This window comes from Vicugna pacos, chromosome 8 (assembly GCF_048564905.1).
Source record: "Vicugna pacos chromosome 8, VicPac4, whole genome shotgun sequence".
NCBI classification, from domain to species: domain Eukaryota; kingdom Metazoa; phylum Chordata; class Mammalia; order Artiodactyla; family Camelidae; genus Vicugna; species Vicugna pacos.
Genome location: NC_132994.1, coordinates 9,820,243 through 9,839,115, shown reverse-complemented (window position 1 = coordinate 9,839,115; position 18,873 = coordinate 9,820,243). Strand labels below are relative to the sequence as shown.

Genomic DNA, 18,873 nt, shown 5'->3' with positions numbered 1-18,873 from the left:
CAGGCACTGTGCTAGGCACTGGAGATGCAAGGCAGTTTCTACTTTCAGACCTTAGAGTCTAGATCAGGGGTCAGCAAACTACAGCTAGCAGGCCAAATTCTGCCTACTGCCTGTTTTTATAAATAAAGCCTTACTGGAGCACAGTCACTAACTCATTTACATGCTGTCTGTGGATGCTTTCAAATGCCATAATAGCAGAACTAAGAGTAGAGACTGTGTGGCTATAAAGCCTAAAATATTTACTGCCTGGCCCATTAGAAAAAGGTCTGCTGACCCCAGTGTAGACAGACAGACAACTCAACAATTAAAACAATGACTATGACAAGTATTAAGACACGGGAAGCAGACAGTCCTATGGGAATACATATCTGAGGGCTGAACACAATTCCAAGAAGAAGTGATGTTTGTGCTAAGACCTGAAGAATGAAGTTGGCCAAATACGGAATGATGGAAGCAATAGGGAAGAGTATTCCAGGTAAGAAAATATGTATCAAGGCCTGGAGGCAAGAGAGAACATGACACAGTATGGGAAGCTGAATGACATTCAGGTGGCTGCTACGTAGAACACTAAACAGTAAGAATGGTAGAAATGAGGCTAGAAGCTTGGACAGTAGTTAGACCATGCAGGCTACATGAAGGATCCTGGTCTTAACTCAAGGGCAACAGAAAACCACTATAAGATTTAAAGAAGAGAGGTGACCTGATTCGATCTGGGTCCTGGGAAAAGAATTGAAAAATACAACTCAAAAGGCCTAGTTAGATGTTGGTGCAGCAGTTTGGAACAGTGACACTAGAACCTGGACTTAGAAAGTAGTAGCAGGGGTAAAGAACTGAATATATCTGACATTAAGTGATAGAATTCATAGGACTTCTGGCACAATGGATGGCAGATGAGGAAGAAGCAGTTGAGATAACTGTCAAGAATGTCCGAGACGTATGCCTCGTACTGCATCTCAGAAGTCAAAGGAAGAGAGTGTTATGAGGAAGGAATGATCAACACTGTCAAATGGAGCTGGGAGTCAGGAACAATTTCAACATAAGGGTGAGGGTTAAGGCAGATCTAAGAAGCAAGTGAGATTTGTGGAAAGGAAGACAGTGAATATAAGTGTTGTCCAGAAACATATCTGTGAAGGGGAGGAAAAAAAGGGTAAGAGATAGCCCAAATCATGGGAGAAATTTCCTAAGGTGGAAAGAGGCAGTGGAGACGAATAACTGATCAGTGGTAAGGAATGAGGTCAACAAGCCCTAGGTTTGATGGAGTATACAGTCTTTTTTTATGACTTCAAAATACTCTTAAGAGTTTTTACTCCCTGAAATAATTCTTAAAATGACAGTTTTCAATCTCTTCAAATTATTTGCTTGTTGTGTTTTTTACACTAACATAAGGTCAAACACACCATTTTATTATTTATTAAATGAGATCCAACAAACTGAAACTCACCTCAAAAAAGCTCTCTACATACTGCAATATGTAAACACCACAATCACTGAAGTTGTTTTGCTGGGGTACTTTTGGATTAGAGCCTTTCATAACATCTTTGGAAAAACTTCTTTTGCTTCCTTTTTTAACTTCCCATTCCACCTCTAAATACCTGCAATGATAGGTATACAGTAATATGCATGCATACACACACACACACACACACACACACACACACACACACACACACAAATATACATAGTTTCTCATTCCCACCAGAATAAAGTACAGGCACAGCTTTTAACTTACTCTCTTAGAATTTTTACAACATTTGACCGAGAAGGGCCTCTGAGTGAGTCCATCAGTAGGATGCAAGGTCTGCAGGGTAGAAATGATGAATATTAATACTTTATGTTTAAAAAGCATAGAAAGCTGTGCGTTAACCATAAAATTTAAAACCTGCCTCAGTAAAACCTGGGAGGAAAATAAATCTTTTATGCATAAACAACCTAATAATACTTAACTATCCATGGTTATATTAAATACTGAATTATAGAATATTAATCTAACCATACCTAAGTGATGAATACATTTCACTGACATTTCATAGTTAGTTTCTAAAAAAATCACAAAATTTAGTAGAAAGCCAAAACAATTCTGAAAATTTGAACATCCCTATACTCCAAATTACCAAAAGTGGGGACCAGGTAAAAAGTAGAAGAAAAATCAATCCATTTTCAACTAAAATCTATTTTAGACAACAAAACAGGTAATCTTCACATAAACGAATTAGTTTAGAGCCCAGTGTTTTGGGCAAGGTTCCGCTTTTGAACACTCAATATAAATAACACTCAATCTTCAAACTTTGTTGTAAACCCAAGTAAGCGAGGAAGTATAATGTAGTGTAAAAAGTCCTACAATGGTTAAAAATCTAGGTTCTTCCTGGCTAAAATTTTATGAGACCTGGAGAAAAATCTTTTAACTGCTCTAGGTCTTTATATTTTTCCTTTATAAATGAAGTTTGCATTTCAAATGCTGTTAATGGAGTTTCAGCCAACATTTCCTACAAAGAGTCAAGAGATGAAGTCTAGGACTAGGTACTATTTTATCACCTAAGAAGTCTGAAGATCCTGAAAATCCTCCAAATATGTACATCTGAGAACCAAAATAGACTCACTCACACTCAGGGTTCCCATCTGGAACCTGTCCCTTAGGACTGCCTTGAGTCACTCCACAGCCTTCACACAGTAGCTACAGAATCGTGTAAACTCAAATTCCTGTGTTACCGATGTGAATTGAAATGACAGTTTTTTGTCTTTTCCTGCTTCAACTCACTATATATCCAAAAGGGATAGTGGTTTTCTGTGCGCATACGCACACATGGAAAATGGGCAAACGGAGAACTGAAACTATTTCCATTCTCGCCAACTCGATCCCTGGACACTGGGCATGATCCAATTTTCCTCACTGACCCTGAAAGCCTTTTGTGACTTTTGCTTAAGTACTTGTTTAAATTAAAACAGTACGGGGTTAATGTTTTATTCTAAGAGGGTACCTGAATAAAAATTATCATGCAGTTTGCAAGATATATGATTAATGCTTACTGTTTACAGATGGTAGGCTTTAAATGCCACTGTCCTATTTCTGAACTGCAGTTGTCATCGGCAAGGAAACCATCATCACTGCTATCATCCTGTAAAAGACAGCCTACTGTTAGCACTGAAAGCATACAGTCTAAATAACTAACAACTTAACAACAGCACTATTGAGGATAAACATCTTTGCAACAAAAATGTAAAGCAACTTCTTCTATTTAGGCAATCTGACATTAGAAAATGTATGTATGTCACTCCATTTCATTTATCTTATGCTACAACACTGGCATTTGAATGAAAAGAAACAATCAATCAGATGTCTACAAAAAACTTGTTACATCTATTTACTCAATCTAAATTTTTAAAGAGTAAATATAGTATGACTGATTCTTCTCCAGTCAAACACCATGGCTCTGATTTTAGGTATTTTCACAAAAATTTAGCTTGCTGGCTAGGACAACTGTTTCATAACAGGGCATGAGTGACATATTTATTATTCTTTCACACAAATTTTTTTTCATATCAAAACATTTAAAGGGTTTTGAGAAACACTGTTTTACTCAACAAAACCAGTTATCCACTTCACTTGAGAGAAGATGGCTTTATGATACTGTGCCTTATTCTACAAATTATCTTGAATGTAAAACAAACAAGACTTTTTCTGTTCTTTGGGGAAGCTTCCCGCAACCTTACGAAATAATCAACAGTAAGAATAACAATAACAACAACAATAATAATAATATACAATTAGAATAACTAGTTCATATAACTGCTATGATGAAAGGAGCATAATATGTAACCATTGTAAATCCTGAATGTAATCTAGACATGGGTCTGTATGTATTAAACAAAAACTATCTCACAGCCACACATTGTAGACCAACCAACACTACAAAAAATGTATTTTGTTCACAAGAGGATTAAGTAAAAACGAGAAATGGTACAAAGTTATCTTTACGACTAGATAAACTCAAAGTTTATCCTAACAACTAAGGAAAGGTCAGAGTTAAAGAAATGGTATAAACTGTTCTCTCAATATAAAGCCCTGTTTAACTAAAATTATATTTTCAAAAATATACTTTATTCTTGATGTTAATAAAGTTTTTTAGAGCAAATGTGACTCTAAGGAAATATCAGAATTGACCTATGTAGTTTTAACTACATATTACCTGCTCCTGCCATGATACATACACACTAAATTAGATCAAAGAAAAAGAATCACTAGAAAGTGTAAAAAATATAATTTTGCTATGCTTGTTCACTACATAATTGAAAATGTAAACATTTGCCTCCTAAGTCAGTCCAAAGGTAAAGTATGGTCTGCAAATGCTTTAAAAGAGAAAGGGGAAGGGGTGTGACTGGGGTGGTGGGGGCGGGAGCTGGGTTGGGGTGGGAGAATTAATCTGACATTAAAATTTTCTAAGGTGCATTAATCCACAATAGCAAACAAAACAAAGAAAAACTCTCAAACAAAAAATAAAACAACACTAATAATTTTTATCATGGCAACTTCTGAACTGAAACCTGAATTTGTGTTTTGAGATGAGTTCCAAATCCAGAAGGCGTAAGTTACTGGTTGAAGGAACTGCCTACAAAACTCCAAATAAAACCTATTAATTAGATAAAATATTAGAACTTTTGGTCAAGTGTTAGATTTTTCACCTGGTTGTCCTGATCTTCTGAGAAGTCGATGAGTTCATCTTCAAGCATTTTACTACCTTCAGCTGATTCTTCACTATAGTTTAGTCTGATTTTACTTAAGCCATCTGTATCAATAAGAAACGTCATATAATTTTTAAAAAGAACATGCACATAACTTAAGAGTATATGATGTTAAAATTAATGCTTATAATTAATTATACTAATTATGAATACAAAAATGTGTCTTCACATATATCACAAATACCTGGACTGACATGTCATTTACAGAACTATTTCTACTCAGACCCTGAAACTTGTTAAAATTTAAAAACTGGGTATCAATTATATTATTAAATACTTATATATATTTAAATACATATATATAAATGCTGTGCTAGGTATGCTAGAGATATCTTTAATAACAGTAACTACAATAGTCTGAAAATAACTCAAATGTTCAATAACAAAGAACAGTTAGCAAATATAGAACATAAAATTAATTATTATACATTTAAAAAATTAAAATTGTAAAAATATGGAAAATTGTATAATAGAAGTTAAAAAATGACTAAAACTAAGTAAAACAGGTCTGCTTTTGAACAAATAATTTTTAAAAATACATAAAGATGGAATAATCATCATAAGATAGTAGTTATGGACAAGTTCCCCAGGTCTATATTTTTCCTTCATGTTTGGTTTATTAATAGATTTTTTTCAATAAAAATAAAACAACAGAAGCCATGTAGGTCCTGATAGTATGAAAATAATTGACTCAAAAGAAATATTTGTAATGAATTCTTTTAAAGGTTTGTTTCAAGAATCTAAATCCTTAAAAACCAATTATTTTGCTGAAAGAAGCTAATCACATAATATATTTTGAAGAAACAAGATTTCATGAAAATAATGAAAATTGAGTCAGGGACTATGATACCAAATATACAAATATCATGCTTTATTATAGAGCACACTATTTTCAAGTTTTAAAAGCATGACTTCAAGATGTTTTGGACAGGATAAAACTTATTTTGGTACAAGCTATTAAAAGGGCACTAAGAATACTAACATACGCAAGATGGGATGGAAAGACAGCAAGATAAAACGTGCCCCTGAAAAGATATATTTAACATATATAAAAATCTATGCAGACATAGTAAACAATTTTATGGTTACTGGGGGAAAGGAGGTGGGAAGAGATAAATTTGGGAGTTTGAGATATGCAAAGGTTAACCACTGTATATAAAAATAGATTAAAAAAAAACTTCTGTATAGCACAGGGAACTATTTTCAGTATCTTGTAATAACCTTTAGTGAAAAAGAATATGAAAATGAATATATGTATATAATATATGCATGACTGGGACATGCAAAGAATAACCTTTTCAATTTATCTTTTTCAAAAATCTATATTTTTATGCTTTTTTGAAGCTAAAACACCTTTATTTGAATAAACTTTGTTCAAATCCTGTGGTAATTCAGTTAGTCATTACAATCAAGTTATTTCAGTAGCAAATTATTCCTACCTATACCTATCTATTACACAGAAACTTTGTCATATAAATATGAACTTTATACAAATAAAATACATGTGCATTGAAAAAAAGGAAGAAAAATAATTTAAATAGTGTAGTCAATTCCTTCAATTATTTCCTTCAGTAAACGATAGCCCTGGTGTAAATTGAGGCACTAACTCAATCAGCTGCTCTCTCAATCAGAATCAGTTCCTGAGCTTCTTGTATAGTGAGATCATCTGAAGGTGTCAAGCATAATTCTAGAGTTTAAACATACACATTTTTCATGTACCATACATAGCAAGACAACTATTTCAAATGGTGCTCAACTGAAGGAACAGCAAATGAAAGCACTGATAACACAGATTATTATTTTCCTACAGTTGCCCTTAAAAACCTAATCTGCTTGATAAGATACAACTCCACTTACTGTAGTATGTCCTCCGACATCACAGTCAACATTTATGACTGTATGTGTTCAATGGTTAAAATTGTATTAAAACTATCTAAAATGCCTCATTTAAATCCTGTCAACTATACTCCCAGACCAAATAGAAATTGATTACTAAGACACTAATCACAATCACAAAAACTTCCACAAGCTCTCCTTGTAATAACTTTAATGTCATCATTTTATCTAGGATAGATCTGCTTAACTATCCTCCCTGAAGCAGTAAAGGATCCTCTACAGAGCACTCTTATCTAATGTACTTTTGGGTGACTGATCCCTTGGAAACATCTGATAAAAGATATGAGAACTTGTTCCTGAAAAATATACACCCATTCTAGAGAACCATTTTTCAAACTGTGGGACACTATCATCACTGAATTAAGATAAGCATTAAAAAAGAATGGAATATATCAGTGTATCATGTACAATAAAGGTAAATTAATTTCCTTTAAGGAAGATATAAGACAGTTACACACATACTAAAAACAAAACAAATGCACAAACTATAATTTTAAAAAGAAGAATAAATACAATAAACATACTCAACGGGCAAACTACATAAAACAGATATTCTTCACTTTGGTATCCATCAGGATTTGTTAGGGTATTTATTCAAATTTAACTGGTTACTACTCAACTAGAACATTAACTTGTAGGAGAGGGCCAATAGGAATTTCTGGGGTTTGTATATATGAATATATGAAAGAAGTCCTAGGCTATTTTTATCCCATTGCTGTGTTTTAAGTCATGCACTTTATTTCTTAACTTGAATTTACATTAAACTGTATGAAATTATTGATCAAAAAGGAACTTAAAAAATGTCTTATGGAGATATAATTCATATACCATACAATTCACCCATTTAAAGTATATAAGTGGTTTTTGATTTACTTACACATATATGTGCAACCATCACAAGAGTCAATTTTAAAACATTTTCAAAATGTTTTAAGCCTCAAAAAAAAAACAAAAAACAAAACGAACATCGAACTCTGTATCCTTCAGCTATCACTCCCTTCTCCCCATATTCCTGTCTCCCCAACCCCCACCAGCCCTAAGCAGCCATTTATTCTAGATTTTCCTGTTTGGGAAATTCATACAAATGGAATCACATAATATGAGGTCTTTTGTGACTACTTTCACTTAGCATGATGTTTTCAAGTTTCATCCATGTTGTAGCATGCATTACTACTTCATTTCTTTTTATGGCCTAATAATAACCCATCAGATGGATAGACCACCTTTTGGTTATCCATCAGCTGATGAACTTCTGGACTGTTTCCACCTTTTGGCTATTATGAATAATGCTGCTGTAAATGTTCATGCCCAAGTTTTTGTGTGGACATGTTTTTATCTCTCTTGGGTATTTATCTAGGAGTGGAACTGCTGGGTTATATGGTAACTCTGTTTAACATTTTGAGGAACTGTCAAAACTTGTCTCCCAAAGCAGGCCACACCATTTTACATTTCCACTAATAATATATGAAGGTTTTCATTTCCCCACATCCTCACCAACACTTTTTGGTATCTGACTTTTTGATTCTAGCCATGCAAGTGTGGCTATGAATCTCTTTATGGTTTTGATTTACATTCCCTTATGACTAATGGTGTCCACCCTCTTCTCATGTACTAACGGGCAGGACTTTGGTTTAAAGGCAATGAGAGACAGTGCATGCTGCCTTGAAGGCTTAATATTCAGAGTGCCCCAAATGGTAATCAATCTCTAATGTGGCTATTCACTGCCTCTTTTATATTTTTTCTATTCAAGTATTAAAATACTAAAACTGAAAACAATTACAATCAGAATTTGGTGATTACCTAATTTGCCTATCTTCACTTCCTGTCAGAGGATAGATTCAGAAGTGAGCTAGAAAAGGTGGTACAGTTGACCCTTGAACAACACAGGTTTGAACTGCACTGGTTCCACATACATATGGATTTTTTTAAAAAAAAATATGTAATACAGTATTTACACAATCTGAGGTTGGTTGAATCCAGGGATGTGAATCTGCAAATGTGGAACTGTTTAATGATACCAAGGGCCAACTGTCAAATTATACACGGATTTTTGACTGTCTAGACGGTCAGTCCTAAACCCCACATTATTGAAGGGTCAACTGCATTTATCTGCTTGGCTTTTGATGTACTTTTTTTTGCTTTATCTCTTAAATTTCCCCCTTCTGCCTCTTATCTTATACCCCCTAGAGGGCAAAAAGACCAACAGTCATAGGGCTAATGTCAGCTTTATGCAACCTAGTATCTCAAACAAACAAAAGTGATTTTATAAGGGTTCAGCAACAGCTTTCTGACTTACTAAAATAATACAGGATGGCAGACATACCAAGAGTATGTTCAGAATTCACAATTTTTGATAAGGTCTTTCTAAGTTCACATAATTTCTTCTATGACTTCACTGAGTATTTTTCCTCCACAGAAAATTTATTAGATCTATTCATAGTTCAGTAAGTTTGAAAGTACATACTACAGCATATTATGGGTTTAGAAAGTAGACTATTTTACTTTTGTTTGGAGTGGAAATTATGTAGCTGCCTTGATATAAAATTTACCTATCTGAAGAGAAACCTTAGATTTCTATAACAAGGTCAGAAATACGGAACTGGTTCAAGGGAAAAAAAAATTATCAGAACTGAAGGGAAATAAAAAAGCAGAGGTTGGATCAGTGCCCTTCTTCCCATTGAAAACCATGAATAAGAGTGAGGAATAGGAACTAACCTTTAGTTTGAATGTCAACAACTATTTGGAGGAGAAAGCTTTAATTTCTGCCTCTTGCCACTTGATCTCAATTTGCCCATCTGTAAACTGAGAAGATCGAACTAATTCGCCTTACAGATCTAAGACTGTGCATCTACTGTATATGCTGAATAAGTAAATTTCCATGAAATAAAAATCAATCCAAGTTCCTATAAATGGAAAATGTAGACCTTGTACTACAATTTTAAAACTGCACTCTCTGTAAGGGTGAGAGGAGGAGACTGACTATCAAGGGGGCACAAGGGAGTTTTTTGGAGTAAAGGAAAGGTTCTAAATCTTGATTGTTATAGTGATTACATGACTGTATACATTTATCAAAGCTCACTGAGCTATATTCATGAGTGAATGTTATTGTAAGTAAATTATACCTCAATAAACCTGACTTTTAAAAAGTGCACCCTGAAATCTTAATCCTATTTCTAAAAATATCCAACTTATTCTGAATTCTTTGATTCTTTAAAACATTTAGAAACATACCTGTATGGTGCATAGAACTTAAATATTCATTCTGTAGGCCATTCTCACTTTTAGTCCTATCAACAACTTTCTGGCATGCAGATTCTCCTTTATTCGATTCTTCATTTTCACTTGCAGTATGATTTATTTTTTTCAGACTACATTTCACACTGCTTATGTTTCTCCGATAACGAGGGTCACTTTCTTCCTGTTCATTATTTGAATCAATTACAGCTACGCAATGCTTTCTGTTTAGCATCTTCTTAATTACAGGCTTGGCAGAAGAGTTTTGTGAACAACTGTCCATTTCACTGGCTGAAGGAGAAGAAATACAACTGTCCTCTACAGTTGAACATTTTTGCATGACTGTGTTTTCATGGTAATGAGGATTAGGTTCATACTTTGGTTTTTCCAAACCAGGGAAACAAACAACAGCCAAAAACCAGTGTGCACTGTAAAAAACAAATGAAACTACTGAATATATTATTAGAAAAGTTTATTATATTTGGCAATAAATATTAAAATGTTTTTCCTAAAGCTTTTGTAAACAAATTTATTAAGTATGCCCAATTTTTTCAATTCTCAAATTATCCACTTGTTTACATGATCGATTAACAGAATACAGTGTCTATTCAAAAATAACATAATTTTTGTCAGAATTACGTAGTCTGCATTCACTTTTGCAAATAATCCTTTGAACCGTTTCTTGCTTTGAATGAAATTTTCATTCAAAATGAAATTCATTGTTTTTCAGGCAATTTAACAAAATGTGAAGTACATCTCTGCAATTCATCATTCCCAATTATGTTTCCTTTGCCCTATTTATGACAATAAAAAACTAGCCTCAAGATTAAAATGTCTTCAGAAGTCTAATTAGACTTTATAATTTTGAACATTTTCTAAATATTACACATAACTGCTTTTTAAAAACTTTTACCACATCTGTGTTTTTCTTATTAATAAGGCAGGAATTTCTTAATACTGAAAATTCTTTGTCTCATGCTATATTGAAATAAAATATATTAAATTAAAATAATACATCCAATCTAATCATAACAAAACTTCAAGTATTAATAGGATTCCAGCTGTCAAGTGGGTGCTCATGATATAGCCGAATTCAGATTATCACAGTTCCCAAAAGTAGGGTATAAGCCATGAGTAAGAAGCTGTACAGCTAATATTGGTTAATATTCATTAACCTAATGAATTTTATTAAAGGCTTACTATTTGGTAGGCACAATATTATGTGCTGGGATATAATGAACAGGCTATACATGTCAGATAATTTAGCTCAGCACAGTGTCATATATTAGGGTGTTCAACAGATATTTACTGAATGAAAAATGAATTATCTTGACATGGATAAAAGTTATTCTATATTCTATTTCTGAAAAATGTCAAATTCCCCCAAGGTAATACTAAGAAACAGCACATCTCTTCACCAGATAGCGTAAGCAGAAAGGCCACAGAGGCTGGCTTCATTGTCAGTGTTGTAAAGACCAGATGGAGGAATGCTACTCTCCGTTTTTAATTATCAACCTCAGCATCCTATGGACTTAGGTCAGGCTGGGGTAGGAGAAGAGCAGCACACCACCTTCCTCACTTCATCAACTCTAAGATACAGCTGACTGGAAGGCATATCTCAATTTCAGAAATGTTAAAATGTGAAAAACGTGTTTTAAAAACTGGCTAAGTATGGTATAATACAGTGATTCTCAAAGTCTATCACAGTTCTAAACATTTTGCAGTTATGATAATATACATAAGCCATAATTTTTCTGTTGCTTCACCTAAAAACTTGGAAAAATTCTTCCTGCATCTAGCTGAAAAGAGAAAGCTTTTGAGGTCACTTCCAACCTCCAAGAGCCAGGTTTTGCTTTTATGATCCCTTTTAATAGCAGCTACCTTAACCTTAAGTCTATCCGTGGGAGACGAGGCTAACGCAAGGAACTTCACTTAAAGATGGATTAGATCTAAATGTTAAATTTCTGCTCCTGTCAATTATGACAACAATTTAAATTTTAAAAAACATATAAACTTTTACCTTGAAGAAATTACAACCAGGAAAGTTAATAATAATACAGATGACAAATATATGGCAGCCTATCTAACATAATCAGTGTATATAAATATTTCTTTACATCTCAAAAAAAAAAAAAAAGAGCCCTCACGATCTGGAGGCTATTCTTCCCATCTACAAATGGATAGATCTCTTGCAGAACACTTTACTAACACCTTTGTTCATTATCTACCTTTCACGAAGATGACTGAAAGCAATGAATGTAGCTTCCCTCCAAATCAGATACAGTGACAAAGAGGGATGTGCCCCTGTTGTTAAACTATGTGTGCCTCAAATTATATTTCTAATTTAAATTTTTATAATTAATTTCTGACAAATGGCTTTCTAGGTATATGCTCCCTTTAACCTAGTGGGAAGCTCACTTGTTAAGTTATATGACATATTAATGTCAAGAAACCTTATTCTGAGGAAAATGAAGAAATTAAAGATTAGTTTTAAACATAGTTCTAAATTTTATTATGACACTATGTTTGACTTGAATATATAGCTTTGAAGGAGTTGGGCTTTACAGCCATAACCAGTGTTTTAACCTAGCCTACCTATCTTTGGCTGGGCTAATTAGTGAGCACAGGTCTTATGATTAAAGCATGACTTTAAATAAGCAGAATTTGATTATACCATAGAGTGAAATTTGTTTTTCATAGTGAGAAAAAAGAGCACATTCAGAAGCTATCCTGGCAGTCTTCTTAGACATAAAAAATCATACAGAATATCAACTTCACACAAGGTTACTATTCAACCATGATAAAATGAGACAAAGTAAGGCCATTTCAAAATCTAAGCAGAGACAAATATAAGGTCACAATGCAACCCCCTAAAACACCAAATGTTCTTTTTTTGCTAAATGAGTGAATGTTATTTCTTTACTCAAACAAACCACTGCTTCCTTTGACCTCCCCCTAAACTGCCAAACCAAAGCCCAAATCCTGTTACAGGCTCTATCAACCACACTTTTACTGGGACGATCCACGGTTGCCCGTGGTGTGCGTTCTCCCCGGGTCCAAGGAGTAACCCTCACTGTGCAACATTTATAGGGGTATTCCTGGGGTCTCCGGCTGGCAGGCGTAGGAAATTTTTAAAAATCCAATACAAAAACTCTCAAGTCTAAACTGTATAATACTACTATCCTATACATCTATGCCTCTAGTCATTGGGTGAGAATAATGCACACTGTTTAACTTCCCCAATTTATTTAGGAAATAGCTTTAAGTGGTAAACATGGTTTTCAATGAGCAAATGACATAAATCCAGCCACTTATTCTTCTTTTTGGTTAAGAGCTACAGTATGCTTTAAACTAAAGATTCAAATTCTACTACGTGATCTAATCATCTTTCTCTAACCTTTTCTATAGGATGTTTGCTAGACACAAAGCACCATTTTAAAAAAATGACATTATTCCATACTGATGAATAAAAGACCTACAATGAAACGTGAAAAGATCTATCTGGTGTCTCTGAAGTTCAGTATCTTACACAATTCACTGGAAAACCGCATTAATTTCCATAAAATAAGGAGTATAAGTATAAATATATACAATCAGTATCAGAAAGAAGTTTAATAAAAATGGATGATTTATTCACCTCATAAACACATTTTCTAAAAACTGCCATCACATTTACATAAAGGAAACTCTTACTCACGCTTCATTAAGGGGTACAAAAATAAAATCCTTCTCAAAAATATCTACATGCCGGGTCCATGTTTTGACTCTCCCATGTCGCTTTTGTTGTATTCTGTAAGACAAGAGAGAAATTATCAAGCTTCTGAAATGTTTCTAGCATTTCAGCTTATATGCAGCAATTCATAAATCACGAAGATTAAGATGTTAATAGAGCAAAAAGTTCTGTAAGATGATTTAACAAGTTGCGAGAAGAAAGCAGAACATTTGAGATGGAGTAGGAAGATGTAAAACTGCCCATCACTGAATCTGGAAGAAAGCGGTTAATTCTCGCTACTACTTACTACAGTGGACCAGAGTTACTATTTTTATTGTTGCAGAACTGGTTTTAGCAATGATACTGAAAAGCATTTCAGACCATGACCTAAAACAACTGAGGAGAAGACACCAGGAAAAGTGAGCAGTATCTTACAGTACGTGAAGCAGGACAGACGACCAGCACTGGTCAAAACCAATCACTATCATCAACTCTAAGGTGTAAAATCAGGAATCACTGAAATACTAGAAAATATTCTTTACATAATGCATAGCTGCCATTAATTCAAGACACCTAACAGCACTTATGGCAAAAAAAAAAAAAAGTACCAATTCTTTGTGTATATCTTATGACCAATTACCAGAAAGTATTAAAGCTAGATGCAGTCACTATGTGGAGAGAAATTATAAACAAAATTACTCAGGCCTTATATGCAGAATAGTATTTCCTTAACTAGCGAGGGAATTATCCAAAGAATTTACTAAAATTACAGATTCACAGGCTCCTCTGTTAGATATTATGGATGGAACATCTAGGATTAAAACAGAACTATCTGTATTTAACTAGTATCCAAGTAATTTCACTTTTTTAAACTATCAGACATATTTGGGACATACTGATCTAGATATTAGACCTTTATAAATTCCAGGTATTCTTGAGGCTTTAGAGTATTATCAATTATATTAGTTTTGCCAATTGATAATAGGACTAAATATTGTTACTTCAATACAAGTAAGTTTAACTTGGTAAAAAATCAGTTAAGTAACTTACTACATCTTAAATATTTTCAAAGAGCTTGACTTACGATAGATTAGTTGTTTCATGAAGATTTCTCCTCTCTCTCTGATTAAGGCGTTTATAGAAAAAAGAACTGAATATATGAATTCGGTCAGCTTCTTCTTTCTTCAATTTTTCAAGCACCAAATATCTATTTTATAAAAAAAAGATTCCAAATATAATGAATTTAACATTTTACTTTATACTAAAAATAGTCACACAGTGATCAAATACCTATTTCCACCATCAATCTCTATTTCTTTAAACTGAAAGAAGTTATTAACAAACTTTATTTCATATTCCAGACAATGATTACTACCAGATTATTCTTAAGTAATGAAAGTGAGGTTTGAGAGTAAAACTAGGATTTGAAAGATCTAATCCTTTGAAACAAGGGCACATTTATGAACATCAAAAGATTATTTAGCACAGACAAAAAATAGAAATGACAGAAATGTTCATCAACTGATAAGGGGAAAAACAAAATGTGACATATCCATAAATGGAATATTTTTTGGCCATAAAGATAAAGTTCTGAAACATGATGTAACATAGAAGGTCCTTGAAAATATTATGCTCAGTAAAGAAGCTAGTCCTCAAAGACCACATATTTTATGATTCCACGTATATGAAATGTTCAGAATACGCAAATCCATGGAGATAGTGCGGAGACTGGTGGCTGCCTAGAACTGGCGTTGGGGCTGGAGAGAAATGGGGAGTCACTGCTAATGGGTAGTGAGGTTCTCCTGGGGAATAAAAATGGTCTAATGTCGATTATGGTGACAGAGGCACAACTGTCTGAATATACTAAAAACCACTGAATTATACACTTTAAATGGCTGAATCATAGGCCATGTGCATTATATTTCAATAAAGCTACTATCTTTATGTATCTTTATTTTGTTTTAAACAGTTCAGCTAATAAACCATGAAGATTCAGCCATAAATTATTTTTATAAAAACAGAAAAGAACCTGTACAGTGGTGAGGTTATAACAATGATTCTTTAAAGTGATCTTACATTAGTTTTCATTTTTCCTTGCCTTGTTTTTTTTTCTATAGGTCTACATCAAAACAAACAGCAATAATCCTTTAGATCACAAAGGGAAATCATGATATATTAAATTTAACTGTTTATGTTCCAAATTTCCTCAAAGGAGCTACACAAATTTCAAGCTTATGAATATACTCATTTATTAAAATGAGGATAATATAAAAGCCTTGTGAAATGTTACACAGAAACAGCAAATGGCCAGAGGGCACATTTCCGAGACCTGTCACTTTTATCATAATATTAGGTAATTCTAAAGCTTAAGTTCTGAGGAGGATATAACTTACTGATTTCTTGCCTTAGGACAACTCAGTGTGCCCCCACAAAAGATTCAAGATGGTGAATCACTCATGACAGAGTTTAAATCAACTGTTGAATTCTACATATATACTTAAAACAGAGAATGTAGTGAACGAGACTTGACTTTAGGGGCTATCCATCATGGGTGAGCCATGCTGCTTTTACCAGCACAAACTACAATGGCTACTTTGTAAACTGAATCAAACAGACAAAGGAATAATTCAACTTAAACAAGGAAAGTTATTGGTGATTTAAGAAAACTGACTCTATTCTCCACTTCATATGTAAACAAATGCACGCCTTTTAATTTAACATAACTATTTTGTTTTTCTGATCTGATATACATCCATAAGTATAGCCATGACTATATATAGTTCTGGGGTTTTTTATGTACATGTATTAGAATTATTCACTTTAGTTGGAACAGCTCTGTCTCTTATTTTAGAATTAAAAGGAAAACCCAAATTTATTACCAAAAAACCTGTGGGAATTTCTTTCATTGAGGCGCAGTTTTTTTTCTTTCAGTGTGTATCATTTATTTAAATATTGAATGTCACAGTGAAGCAGTTCACTTGCTATTTTATAAAGTGGACAATCTAACAACTCAATCATGACATTTAATTGTAGGATGAAGTTAAAAGATGAATTTAAGGATTTGTAAGTAATTTTTATTAAAATAATTATTTTCTTCTCTGCATTTAACATTCTCTAGATGTAATGCCCTTCTATTTCTTATAATATTGGCAAACTTTAAAAGTTTGTTTCTAGCTTGTAGTGTTAGAAATGGAAAAGAATGAGCAGCTCTGATAGCAGCTGAATTACTTACTTTAATAGTGAAGTTTTAAAAAGTTTCCTCTTTTTAATTCACTTCTAAAAATGTCATGAGAAATATAAACACTGATTTTTAAAAAAAATCATGATTTTCGTTAGAATCTCTACTTTATTTGGAAGTGATTTGCATCAGAAAAGGCAGAACTTGTAGACAATGTAAATTTACTGTATAAAATTTGTTTCAAAGTCTAACTATAAGATGTCAAGAAGCCTCCCGAAAATGTAAAGAATTTCAAGAGAATTAAAAAAAGACCATAAAATTTCTACTGTAATGCAAAAAGTGTAGATTAGTGAAGTATGAAATAGAATAAACTAAAATGTAAATAAAATACAGGAGGTGCAACTTATTTTTTACCCAATTACATGCTTTCAAAAATAAACATTTTATACTAAAGATCTCAATAGGTTAAAAGTAAAAGAGTGAAGAAATATATGCCATGCAAACACAAACCAAAAGAAAGCTGGAGGAGTTATATTCATTTTGAACAAAATAGGATTAAAAACAAGGAGATTATCAAGAATAAAGAGGAACATTATGTAATGATAAAGGTATTGACTCTCCAAGAAGACATAAACATGTATGTACCCAACAGAGCTTCAAATACACAGGAAGAAATAGACAAATCAATAATTATAGTTGGAGATCACAGACTTTCTCAATAATTGACAGAACAAGCAGAGAGAAAGTAAGGACAAAAATGATCTGAATAGCAGTATCAAACAACTTGACCTAATTGACGTTCACAGAACAAGACTTTTATCCAACAACAGCAGTGTTATTCTATACAGTCACAGCTTTTCAGTAGTTTGGTTTAAGGTAGCATACACTCGGATTAAGGGATAACATATTCTTTTTAAAATTATGGGGAAGAAAAGCATAATATAATTTGCACTATTAACCATTTTTAAGCGTGCAATTCAATAGTGTTAAGTATTTTCACACTGTTGTGAAAATGATCTCCAAAACTTCTTTATTTTGCAAAACTGAAACTCTATGTCCATTAACAACTCCCTTTTCCCGTGCCCCTCAGCCTCTGATCACCATTACTTTTTTTTTCTATGAATTTGACTACTTCAGATATCTCATGTAAGTAGAATCATACAGTGTTTGTCTTCTTGTGGGTATCTTATTTCACTTTGCATAATGTCTTCCAGATTCACCCACGCTGTAGCATGACAGGTTTCCTTCCCTTTTAAGGGTGAATAATATTCCATTGTATGTATATACCACATTGTGCTTAATACACTCATCCATCAATGGACATCTGGGTTCCTTCCACTTCTTGGCTATTATGAATAATGCTACTATGAACATAGGTGTGCAAATATCTCTTTGAGACCCTACATTCAATTCTTTCGGACATAAACCCAGAAGTGAGCTTGCTAGATCATACAGTAGTTCCGTTTTTAATTTTCTGAGGAACTGCTATACTGTTTTCTGCAGAGGCTGTACCATTTTACACTCCCACCAGCAGCGCACAAGGGTTCCAATTTGTTCACATTCTCTCCAGTTCTTTTCTGGGTTTGGGTTTTTTGTCTTTTTGATAGTGGCCATCTTAATGAGTGTGAGGTGATAACCCATTGTGGTTTTGATGTGCATTTCTCTGATGATTAATAATTGTGAGGATCTTTTCATATGCTTGTTTGACATTTTTATGAGAGAAATAATACCTTTTGATTTACCTATCAAGAACTTTGTTTGAACTTGTCCTTGAATGTGTCTGTTAGGTCTGCAAAGTTAGGCATTTAAAATCTAGGACAGTTTCTCTTGCCAGCATGTCTCTGACACATTTTATAACTTACTGAAACATATTCCATTTCCATTAAATCTTCAAAAGGAAAAACAGTTCCTTTGGAAAGGGGGTATAGGTAACACAAAAAGGAGTATAATATTACTCCATGATGCTAAGTTTAAGTAAGTAAATCCTGTTTACTGATGGTGTTGTTGAGTTCTTCTCTATCCCTGTTAATTTTGTTTAGTCGTTCTATCAACTGTTGGTAGAGGGAAATTAAAGTCCCCAGTTGCATTTGTGGACTTGCCTGTTTCTCCTTTTAGA

At 33.4% G+C, this 18,873-nt stretch overlaps 1 protein-coding gene across 6 annotated transcripts in view; it reads right to left on the bottom strand.

Moving 5' to 3' along the window:
• Window positions 1-18,873, bottom strand: part of SENP6 (SUMO specific peptidase 6) — a 106,519-nt gene that overhangs the window by 3,035 nt on the left and 84,611 nt on the right. For all 6 annotated transcript variants that reach the window (XM_072965516.1, XM_072965517.1, XM_072965518.1 and 3 more), the window contains 7 exons: window positions 14,664-14,786; window positions 13,565-13,657; window positions 9,865-10,295; window positions 4,678-4,781; window positions 3,025-3,113; window positions 1,730-1,798; window positions 1,442-1,592 (listed from right to left, as the gene is read on the bottom strand). In XM_072965516.1, coding sequence (XP_072821617.1) covers window positions 1,442-1,592; window positions 1,730-1,798; window positions 3,025-3,113; window positions 4,678-4,781; window positions 9,865-10,295; window positions 13,565-13,657; window positions 14,664-14,786 — 1,060 coding nt within the window. The remainder of the gene's footprint in view (window positions 1-1,441; window positions 1,593-1,729; window positions 1,799-3,024; window positions 3,114-4,677; window positions 4,782-9,864; window positions 10,296-13,564; window positions 13,658-14,663; window positions 14,787-18,873) is intronic.